Genomic DNA, 12,748 nt, shown 5'->3' with positions numbered 1-12,748 from the left:
ATTCAAACATTTGGTTTAAAAAAAGCATCAATTCTGGTTTGCACTATCTTTTTCTTATAGGCATTGTTTACCACATTTAACTTTGGTCGTATCTACTGCTGCCGACTCCCTACACATAGTTTTGCCAACAAGATTGTTGCGATCCTTAAACCGTTGTAGCCAACCATTGCTGAACTTGAAGTCTGAAATTCCTAACCTCAGTGCTAGGTAGTCTGCCTTCTTCTGAATCATAGATCCAAAAATTGGCAAGTTTGCTGCATACATTTCTTAAAACCACTGCAACATGGTAGCTTCCATTTTTTAATGTTTTGGGCCTCGCATTCTTTTTCTTGTTGATAATCTGCACGAACTCGCAAAAGCCGATTCAATCTTTTCACGATTTTTTAGTATTGTCGACAACGACGATTGCGGGATGATAAATTCTCTCGCAATTTCAGTTTTCGTTCTCTCTCCATTGTCTACTTCTTCTATAATTTTAACTTTAACTTGCAATGTAAGTTCGTTGCGTTTACGTTTCACAGTCATATTACAAAACAACTAACACTCAAACTTGAGGTTAAGATACACGTGCGTGAACAATGGAAAATATCAGAACTTTTTTCCATAGATTGTTTAAACTTCTACGCATGTACACTTCCGACGACTAATATTAATACGGTATAGAGTTCTTTCCTTTTCGTTTTCCGTTTACAACATGGCATCTTTTCTAGTTTAGTTACTAACATCGCCACTAGAGTTGAACTTTTCATCTTGTTTTTCGACCATTTTGCGCTGTAGGATACATACATGTATCTTTGGAGAAACGTTTGTTTACATGACCGTTATGAAGACGATTTACTTTAGACTTCGGTGGTGAAATTTGTATTAACCGTTTACTTATACACGTTAACAGCTACTTGAGGGATCAAAGCAACTTTGTAATTCATATTAACCGTATTTCGTATTAAAAGTACTGAATAACATAGGAAATCATACTTTATTTTCCGGGACTGTGAAAGTACTTTGCATAAACGGGAATTTCGTACTAAGCGGATTCGTATTAATGAGGTTTGACTGTAGACACCCTGAGAACATGCACTGACCCGTTGATGATTGGAGAAGCTGTCTCGGCCGGGAGGCAGGGAGGCAGGCAGGCAGCGGGTACAGGAGCTGTGTTCTCGCAGGCCTGCTGTGCGACCTGCTGTGGTCCGACCCCGACAAGGACGTCCAAGGCTGGGGAGAAAATGACCGCGGCGTGTCCTTCACCTTCGGAGCGGACGTGGTCAGCAAGTTCCTCAACAGACACGACCTGGATCTCATCTGCCGGGCGCACCAGGTGCGCTGGTTCGATCATTTACACACAATTATTTCCTGCCAGACTAATTTGAAAGAACTCCTCTGCTGGCAGGTGTAGTAACCGCCACTTCAGGGAGACTCTTTTGATCTGGAAATCCTGGCTTTGTAACAGAATGTTGAATATTTTGTAATTACGTATTGGTTTTTGTAGCTAGACCTTTATCATGGATTTTAATATTTATTTTTAACTTGAAAAAAAAATGTAATTAATTGTATTAACATTTTTAGTAACAAAAACATAGTTAAAAAAATGTTTACAGCCTATTTTAATCTAAGCCTGCTTGTGAAAGTTTTTAGGATAAAATAGCAGCTCACTTGTAGGTGTAAGGAAACAAGATTTCACTAATTTTTTTTGTGTAAATAATATAGTATGTGTCATTTTAACTCTTGAGAGATTGATTCTCCATCATTTTCTTCATTATGCACTTTTAGTTATGAATCTGAATTCATTTTATTTTGAAAATTAACTTATTAAATTTGCATAACTTGGATAAGTGTAATGTTTATAGAAAAGGCCAGTGCGTGGCTACTGCAGTCTGCAGGTCGGACTGAGATTCTGTTGCCTGTCACCAGTCGCAGTCCTGCGCTGACTGTGTTCGTAGTTCACTCACAGTTTATTCACATCTGGCTAGCTCCAGTTGGTCTAAATTGCACATAACAGTGGAACCTTGTTACTACGAGAGCTGACAGTGGCGGGAAAACACCTCATAACTACGAATAAATACTCATAATAACAAAACATAATAAATTGAAGTCAAAGTTAAGATTCCCGAACCTTCTAAAAATATTTTAATTTCACACTGTAACTCGAAAATGGTGCACTTTAGTGAAAAAAGTATTGAATTTAAGTTGTTGCAAATTAAATTACAGATTGAAAAGGTCTGTATGATTTTTTTTTGTATCTGCAATGGTTTTCGTTTTAATCGGGAATGAATTGGTGTAACACATGAGGGAGCAACTGAACACAGCTAAGATAGCAGCTGGGACCACGGTCGCGTCATGAAGGAGGGAAGTTAAGTGAAGCGGAGAAAGGAAAATAAAAGAAGTGCGAGAAGACGGAAGCGCGAAGGGAGGAGCGTGGGCTGGTTTATTTTTAGATTTCCCCTACAGTCGAATGCCAGCGCAGCAGCTAGCTACTAGAGGAGAACCTTGGCTGACGTAACAACACACAGACGCACTCTACGGCGCAAGCGCAGCGGTGAACGTAATCAGTTTATACCTTCTGATTAGGTTATATTTGTGCCAGTCTCACCATAAAAGTGGAAGCTTTGATGCATTTTTCTATCTTTTTTTTGTGAGCATTCACGTGCTGCTGAAAAATTCCTTCACCCCCTGCCTGATGTGCCTTTACAAGCATTTTGTTCAGTGTCAACCTTCAACCTAGGGCAGAGAGATAGAGAGGACAATGCTGGGGAGTGATGGGATGAGGAAAAGAAAAGGAGAGGATGAGTAAGAAAGGAGGGGAAGTAGTAGTCACCTCGAGTGAGAGAGCCACTAGAGAGAGAGAGAGCATGTTAGTCACCACAATCCCACCCACGGCCCCTCTTCCCCCTTCACCACTGCGGAACACTCTTAATTATCAGACAAATTAAGTATGATTTACGTAGTCAAACTGACGGTGCATTACAAAACTCTCGTATCTTCGAAGGTCTCGTAGTATCCCGTACTCGTAATAACGATGTTCCACTGTACACAAAAACACTTAAAAAGTTGTTGGGTTCTAAAGTACTGTTCAGATTTCGTACAAATGTTGCTCTAATTGCAGGGTTTTGTGAGTTGTAGATTTTGGTTATTTAATACTTTATAATAGAATAGTAACATTCTTTAATCGAATGTGAAAAGTTTTGAAGTTGATTATACGTCATGTTTTGCTTTGGTGTATTACAATACACAAAACAACAGAGTAAATATCGTACACAGATAAAAGTTTTAGTAGCAAGGCTAAATTCATTTATATAGCATCATTTGTTGTTCTTGAAGTTTAATTTGAAAGAAACTTAACACAGCAGTGTCCAAATGTTTTTCTTAAATGCGGTTTAAGAATTTTTTCTTGATTTATAGTCAAACTAATTGAACTTGGAACTAACAATTAACTAAACAAATTGACAAAGTTTAAAAATAATGGCAAACCATTTTTCTCAGTTGCTTTTGATATCAAGTTAGAACTCGGTAGTAACAAGATTGTGTTTGGTTATACTTGAAGTGTATTGTGAACTGAAATAGCCACTTGTCATTGTTGGGAGCTATTAACTGCAGTCAGACTTCTGATTAAACTACTTAGTTGATTGAAATTTTGATGTTTGATGCATCATGTACTAAAGATAAATTATTACGCTATAGAAAATACTTTATTGATAATAATAAGTTTACAATTTTATTTAAAAGTGTACATTTATATTGGTTTTAAAGAAAGAAATGCAGTTAGGAATTTTTATTTTAGTAGTAAAATTTGAGCCTTCTTTAACCCATTAGTCTATTCGGCCACCGAAGTTGACGAATTATATTTCAATGATACATGGATTTTATCAAAACTGGAGTGTGTAGGTCATTGCATAAATTCTAATTGTCATACTTATGGCTATGAAAAAAATTAAATTGTTTTATAAATTTCTATTTTATTTATTAATATTATAATTAAAGCTTAAGATATAAAAAAAACAGTGTTATATAAAAAAATTAAAATATCTAAGGAATTGAGAAAGTGTCACTGAAAGGCCTAAGAAACCATGAAAGAAAATAAAGTAGTTTTTGACCAATAGGACAGTACTAGTTTGATTTCAACCTGCAAACAGTCCTATCATGTATTTATCCAGTTGTGTAGACTGCTTTGAGACTGGCCAACTCTAGGAAGTCTCTTTGACCCTGAGCTGACGTCAGGTTCAGTTATGCTGTGTTAGCTCTGTGCTTCTTAATTTGGGTGCATGTAGTTCAAACAAGCATGTTTTTTTCTGTTTAGGTTGTAGAGGATGGCTATGAGTTTTTTGCCAAACGCCAGTTGGTAACTCTGTTCTCGGCACCAAACTACTGTGGAGAGTTCGACAATGCAGGTGGAATGATGTCAGTTGATGAAACTCTCATGTGTTCGTTTCAGGTAAGTGACGACACTACGGTGCATGTCTATGTCAAGATGGTTCAATATTTTTAGATGTTTGGTTGATTAGTTCAAAAATATAGTGTTTCCCAGCTTCTGAGCTTTTTTTACAGTCTCTTCCACTGTAAATATGTAACCTAGAAGTATGAGCTTTCTTCCTTGACATTCCTTTTTAGAAGCAGTTTGTAGGACGGATATTTCTGGATTCTCATAGTAGCATCTCATGATTAGAGGTACTCGAATTTCGTTAATGACGAAATCGCGAAATTTTACTAACGATTTCAGAACTACATTCTTAGCACTTACAAATGTGTTTCCAAATGCCTATTTTGATTTTACAGCATTTCATTTTCATGAAATAACTGGCGATGCCGCGAAATTCATTACTATTCGCGATATTCTTGTTGTTTCACGAAATATCCGCGAAATGTCAGAATTATAACGCAATATCAATATTAAGTTTCACAATAATACTTTTGCCGCAAATCGTATTCATTTAGTAAACAAAAACATCGTAAGCCATCTTTATTACGAGACGCGCCATAGATAAGTTGAAGCAAAATAAATACCAAACACTCAGCCTAAAAGCTGCAACCATTTATCAGCGTTTCTAGCGGTATGTGGATGAAGTTAGCCATTTGGCCATATTCGTTTCCGTTGCAGAGATACTTATCTCTGTTCCGTAGTTGTATTGCTTGTAAATAATAACAGACAGGTTATGGGATTTGAACGTCGCAATACGCCGGTCATGTGAAATGACCAAATGAGTAGAGGTGGGACGATACCACACTTTCGATACTCGATTCTGTATTTTTTTTCTGTTCGATACTTTTGATACTTCGATACTCCAGGGAAAAATATTTTCCCATTAAGTAACAATTATTACAAATAACATAAATTAGTTTTAAACTACAGTCAAACCTCTATCTATCGAACTCGCATGTATCGATTGTCCGTGTTTATCGTATACTTTCTACGGTCCCGCCAAAATTGCCATACAACTAAGGTTAAAAAAGTCCGCTTGTACCGATGTTCGAATTATCGTTTTGTCCGCATTGATCGTACAAAATATGTGGTCCCGTCACTAAATTATAATAAATGATCGTTTAACCATAAATATTTTGCAGAAATAACCATTTCTTAGACAGAAACCGTCATAAAAACAGTAACGATTGTATAAGTAAAAATCACCTTAAATCTGCAGCCGAGTAATGGAGCACGTAAACATGAAGAAAAGACAAATGAACAACAAACTACGAAGAAATATGGATGATGTACTATAACTACAGTACAAACCCAATTGTTATCTTACGATAATTACCATAAAAAGAACTACAGATTCTTTGTTGATACCATAATACTACAGAAGCACGATAGCTACCACATTTGCACTATAGTTACCGTAACAACCGAAATGTATATTTACCGTGATGGTAATGTACGTATTTATTTAAGACATATTAAAATTAAAGAACATTACTGAAAAAAAAGCATGTTAAATATTTATATGTACGGTTAGCACATGTTGCGAAGAAATAATGCGATCTGAAAGAATGCAGTACTACTACGAAAAGTGAAATGGGTACTCGTGGATTTTTAGGTTATGGCAGTCTCTCACGTTTTTTCAGTAATATCGGCCGAAAATTAACAAGCGTATCGGAAGTAGGCAGAAATGCCGATTCAACTAAATATTGGCAAAATCGGCTTCTTCAGTACACATCTATATTTGATGGCATGAGTAAACATTTCAGACTTCAGGATATTGAAAAAGACTTTAATTTCCATGTAGGTTTATTGTGTGTATGTTTTTTTTTTTTGCAAGTGTAAATTGAATTAAGTAAAATGCTTCCATTTTTATTTTTTTCAAATGATTAAACTTTAATGACAAGTAACTGATATATTTCTGACACTAATTTTGAGGTTGAAATATTTTTTTTCAAAATCTAAGAGTGAAGTCCACATCTATTGAATGTCCGCATCTACTGAATTTTTTTGTTGGTCCCCTGAAAAACGATAGATAGAGGTTTGACTGTATATAAATTCAATCTATCATACCAGCACTAGTGATGGGTCGATTCCGATTCCGGAATCGGTCGGTTCCAACGATTCCAGTATAATCGTGGGATTCAGAATACAATGGTTTTGGAATCGACCATGACCGATTCCTGCATTGTTTTTAAGTTTGCAAAATACATCTCCTACGCAACGTAAGAAAATATTAAAATGCATGCAAATATAATTTTTAAACTACATAATACAATCTTTTTTTACGGAACTGATTTATGAATTACGGTGATTAACGTATTTATTTACTTGCACCGCCATTTTTCCTACAGTACAAATGCAATATCAACTTTCCCGCTTTAAGCGAAAGCATTTTTCAGAAATTACGTTGCAACAGCACTGCATTAAATAGTAAACCTTCAAAAATAATTAGACAAAACTATAAATGTTTAAAGAAAGTTATGTAAATGTAAACGCCAAATAAAATAATGTAAACGTTAACTATTTGATCATGGCAGCTACATTTGCCATTGTAAACAACCTAATTTTTATTTTTTTTTTGTGCTACCTGCCATGGTAAACCATACGGCCATGAACCAAATCTTTGGTGACGTGAACGTGAAAATTAAGATGTTTCACATCTCTGCACTTTAAACTTTAAAAAATTAAAATGAAATAATTTTTGAATGAGATTTTACCCAAATTCACAGTGGATTACTGCAACCATATTAAAATAAGTTTAAAAGCAACATAACCAAATTGCTGTAAATTGGCGTTCTTGTGCCTGTTCAGCGATGCTCGTTTTACATTAGATATATTTTGGAATGGCAGTTGGCTAATCTGTATTTCCAAACATTGCTACTGAAACGTTCGTAAATTTTTATTACCAAACATAAACAATCTTTTGAAAGTAGTTGTGTTAGTTAAACAGAATTGTTTCCGATAAATATCTGAAATGAATTAAATGTTAACACGCGATTATTTGAAGAGTTTAAATATTTTGTGTGAGAAAATCTCACCATAAAATGTGGACATTTTGAGATGCTAAAACATGCACAGAACTTTCTTACTCAAGAACCGAAAATTTATTTTCTCTTTATGGTTGTGAAGAACTGCAAGATTTGATTGATTTATTATTTTCACCAAGTGAGATAATTAAGTTCTAGGTAATATATTAAAACGTAAGCATCTCTGACATTTTATTTTAGTGTGGTGAATATTTGTTTCTTGTCATTTCCATCATAATGAGATAATAAAGTTTTATTTTTACACTTCCCTCTTTTTATTTTTTTTCGCCCTGGTCCCTTGAAATATGTATAAACGTGGTTATATTGTCATTTTATTTGGATCATTATTTAGGTGTGCTTGAAAATAAAATTCTTAACCTAACCGTACAAACCTCTTTTTTTTACAATTATTTAATTTAGTTGATAATGAAAGTTATCTAAAGTTGGTTAAGTTATAACATTATTTACAATTTATGTCATGACATATTTGATTATTGACAGTGTATGAAAACGTGTTTCGTCTAACTATATGCAAGGTTAAAAGGCCAAATTGTGCTAGAAGTTCAAGGTAGCGTAATTTGATGGTAATGAACATACTTTTTAACATTATATAAGCTGTATATTATGTTAATTTCTGCACAGAAAATGAAACACAATGCAATTATATTTTTAAAATCATAAACAACCTTTTTTTTTTCTGAGCATATTACTCTGTTGAACATTGTCAGATAAAAATTAAGGAATCGGAATCGGATTCGAAGAATCGACCCATTAATTTAAGAATCGAAAATGGAATCGGAATTGGTATATTTTAGGAATCGGCCCAACACTAACCAGCACAATGTCAGATTAAACTTAAATACATAATATGTAAATAATTTGATTATATTAATGAAAGATATGAATTCATCATTATATATACATATAATAAAACCACCAGAAATGTAAAATACAGTCCAAAATCAAGTAAAGATGACATGAGAAACAGTGGCCTTACAAAATGTTTGAAGTCCTTTTTTTTTGGGGGGGGGGGGGGGGGGGGGGGGAAAGTCACCAAGCCTAAATTAGAAATAAAAAATTAGGCTATTGTAAAAAGAAAATCAGAAATGTTTGCTTGTTTGTTTCATTTTACAAACAACTTTATGCAACAGAACTTTTCAATAAAATTTTAACTTGAGAAACGTAAAATACAAAACAATCAGATCGTAAGAAAACAATAACAAACGGGTATATTCAGTTCAAAGATTAATGAATGCACAAAATATGAGATCCGTGCCTTGGTAAAACGCGTGCACCATTTTCATAATCATTGCTAGTTTGCGCCAGTAGTCTCGCTTGGTGCTGGCCATAGATGCTACTAGCGAAGTGCACAGTCTTCCTGATACTATCCATATCTATGGTGCGATAAAGTTATTTTCTTACGTTTGCAAAGGTAAACAATGAACGTTTTTCAAAATAAAAGCATTAATTAAAACGTAATTTATCAGGAGGAATATATCTAACATAAAAATTTTGAATTTTAGGACTTTTCCGCTTCGTAAAAACGTATGAAACGGGAAATTAATGATTTTATAAGTGTATGTTCCAGGAAAGTATACCATTGTAAATATAGTACTTTCGGCGGGACCAAAATTAATCGGCGTATGACACGGGAAAATGTATGAAACGGGAACGTATCAACGAGGTTCTACTGTAGTTGTGTTTTGTACGATGGCGACTCAAAACTTAATTCAATACAAATGAACAAGCATTCCGGTATCGAAAAAATGTATCGAACTAACAGTTTCGATACTCGATACTTTGCGATACCGTCAAGTATCGAAGGTATCGAGGTATCGAAAATCCCATCACTACAAATGAGGTTTGAAAAGATCCTATGTTCCATGTAAATAGTTAAATGTTAACGAAAATAGGTAGTTGAGGTTTGTTTTGTTTGAAGTTTACTTGATACTTCACAATGCCTAAGGTCGTATCAGTGTTTGAACGAGCTAAAGAATACAAGCATGAACATGAAGGATTAATTGTTTTTAATAAAGAAAAGCGGATAATCATGTGTAAATTTTGCAATGCGGTAGTAGATTGGAAAAGGATAGATACTTGCGAAAAACACTGCAAACAGCGAGCATCTCATTTAGAGAAGAAAAAAGTCAAACATCACCATCTGGTTGTGGAGTCAAAAGGCAAGTGACACTCGAGGATAATATTGTTCTCCATAAACGAGCAAAGGAAATTAAAGTCAAATTTGCAAGCAATACAGTGCGTGCATTTGTTTCTGCAAATATTCCCCTAGAGATGCTAGATCTCCCAGATATGAGGGAATAGTTAAATGAATACATGAAGTAATGTGTTACGGTTCTAACGTCCTAATAAACGCAATTTGATGGGAAAGAGGCTGGAAAATGGTAGTAAAACAAAATTATAGTAAATTAAAAAAAAAATTTGAGCTTGAAATTTTACATGTACTATATAATCATTGTAATTAACTAATTTTTTTAGGGAACCCTTTCTTACATGTTTACCAAGCTATTTGGCCAAAGTGGCCAATTCTCCTGACAGGAAAAATTTAATTCTATAAAGTTTTGTGCAGGAACATAGCATAGGCCTCTTTAATACTCAAAATCTTTAATTACATAAACACAGACTGTAAAATTCTAGACACTATTTGTGATGTAAAATTTAAGTAATGTGTATATACGTACTAATCTACTAGAAAACATTTCCACTTCTGTAAGGCTTACACAGGAATCTAGTGATTGCTGTATCAAATATCATGTACAGCTTTGTGTGTGGTTCATGAAATTAAATAATTAGTAGAACAAATGCACTCATTTAACAAAAAAAAATTTTTTTTACCGAAATATAGCATTGAAATCCTATTGTTTATTTACCGAAATCAGGCAGTTTTATTTACCATTTTTCATGGGCTCTACTCATGATGCTCTAGGACAGGCCTTCCAAGATTTGTTTCCAAATCCTGTTTGTAGCATTTAAAAATCCTGTAATATTCGATACCTAAATTCAAATTAGGTTTCATGGTAATTTAACTGTACAAAATAAAATAATAGGGATAAATGTTGAAAGTACAGGCTTATCGAAATTAAGTGAATTAATGATTATTTGTGTACAGGCTTAAGTAATATCACTTTTTTTTTTTTTGCTAAAGGGGTGTTAAAAATAAGTGATTTTATTTTACTTTAAGGTTGTTGATTTTTGCTTCTGGTAAGGAAGGCAAATAGTAACTAAAGGTTGGGTAGGTTAGGTAAGCAATAATAATAATAATACATAAATTATGATTTTAACTAAAGTGACATGTTATTAATGTAGCTTACCTAACTTAACCAATCCTTTATTTAGTTACTGTTTGACTTATTTCCTGGAAGCTGCTACTCTACAACGTTTACAGGTAAATATCACTTGTAATATTTCAAGCCCCCATCAGCAAACAATTTGGTAGGTAATGTTTCTGCAAGCCAATACATTTAGTTAATTTTTTACTTCCAATAAGCTGCAACTTTCAACATTTTACCATAAGAAAGTTCCTAGCCGTTTGTAAAAAAAATATTTCACTTTAATTAATCTCAAATGGCACCCATCAAACTATTAGTTTGTTTACACTAAATGCATTTGCTTCAAGTGTAAACATAAAATACAAGGTAAAATATCAATTTCAAACCCAGGCCACCTCAGTATTCTCCTTGTTTACTAAATAAAAAAACTTACAACCAAAGTTATTTAAAAATTCAAAAGGAAAGTATGTATTTTACATCATTGTTTAGATTTTAGCATTCTCGCTTCTACAATGCACAGGCCATTCAGCATTGATAGTGCACAAATTTTCCTGTAGAAGTTTTTTTGCATTTGTCATTGTACTGTCTGGTTTTAAAACAAAAAAAAAATCGATCAATTTTGCTATGCGGCTCAATTGCGTATGAACAATGTTTACATACTTTCATGCTGCCGAAGATCTTTCAACACGCCCTGTCCATTTTGTTCAGAAGTTCAGGATGGTTGAACATTTTGTTTTAACAAACCTTAACCATTTTAACGGTTACTTAGAATTGTTTTATTACTTTATTTGTACAATGTTCCATGTGGCGATGGATGTCGTTTTTTCTCCATCATAACAAATTTAAATCTTATAAACTTATTTAAACAACATGGCATTGAATACTAAAACTACAAATAATTCAAGAACAGAGTGCCTCCATGACACCCATAATCTTTCAACATACCAAAAACATTAATCTCATGACCATAGATATTGCTGTAATTCAATGCTTGAGTGAAAAAGATACCTTTGGGTAAATGTTTTTGGTCTGTTGATAAGAAGCTTGGAAGTGTCATGGCACCATACATCATAGGAGTTGTTCACCGTCAGACGTCTGTGTTAATAGCGGAGTAAAATGTAAATATTTACAGGAACTTGAATGGGAAAATATTGGCTTAACCATTCGAAATATCCGTTAATGTTGCTGTTTTTCGGCCTGTCCGTTTTACTCTTGAAATATCAGTGAAAACGTATAAAAATCCTTGAACACAGAAGCCTTCTCTAGCTCAATAATTTTATTGATACCAATTTGTTGTTGGACTTAATAACATTTTGTAAGGCCACTGTTTCTCATGTCAGCTTTACTTGATTTTGGACTGTATTTTACATTTCTGGTGGTTTTATTATATGTATATATAATAGGGTTGTGCGAGAATGAGATTTAGGCCTCGAGAAATTTTCGAGAAAGAAAATATTTTTCTCGCGAGAAATGAGACGAGAATGAGAAATTTTTAATAAATCAAGATTTACTCTAGATATCACTTTCAAAATATATTGTTCTGTACATAAAACTGTTGTTTATCATATAGAATGTCAATTTAGTTGCCTGTGCACAACCTACATGCACTACATGTTATGTAAGCGTACACTAAATTATAAATAAACATTCACTCACTTAGGTAAAAGTCTAGTAGCTAACATGTTAATCGTGGTTCCCGTTGACTTATCGCCACTTTTAGTGTAATACTGCCACACTGATATGTCCACATCTCCCATTTTACCGTGAAATCAAAGTTTAATTTGACAACAAAGTTTACTTCTGTGTAACTGTTATATTCCCGCAACACTTTATTTTCCACTTGGTTACGCCGCAGTTAGAGATAAAGCAGTATTAGGAAATTATTCTCATATTCCTAATAACATTTTACAGGCGTCACATTATTTATTCATACCCGCAGAGTAGCTCGCGTAAACGGGAAACTCTGGTACTGTAATGAAAACAAAGAAATTGATACTAGGGAGGCTTTGGCGGGATTCTAAGCC

The 12,748-nt window shown here is 34.0% G+C and overlaps 1 protein-coding gene across 1 annotated transcript in view; it reads left to right on the top strand.

Moving 5' to 3' along the window:
- Positions 1-12,748, top strand: part of LOC134539487 (serine/threonine-protein phosphatase PP1-beta catalytic subunit) — a 56,901-nt gene that overhangs the window by 21,777 nt on the left and 22,376 nt on the right. The window contains exons 5-6 of the mRNA XM_063381563.1: positions 1,164-1,315; positions 4,292-4,426. Of these exons, the coding sequence (XP_063237633.1) occupies positions 1,164-1,315; positions 4,292-4,426 (287 nt within the window). The remainder of the gene's footprint in view (positions 1-1,163; positions 1,316-4,291; positions 4,427-12,748) is intronic.

The sequence above is a fragment of the Bacillus rossius genome, chromosome 15, assembly GCF_032445375.1.
Source record: "Bacillus rossius redtenbacheri isolate Brsri chromosome 15, Brsri_v3, whole genome shotgun sequence".
In the NCBI taxonomy this organism is placed as follows: domain Eukaryota; kingdom Metazoa; phylum Arthropoda; class Insecta; order Phasmatodea; family Bacillidae; genus Bacillus; species Bacillus rossius.
The sequence above is the reverse complement of the archived record's forward strand: the minus strand, read 5'-3'. Positions and strand labels throughout refer to the sequence as shown.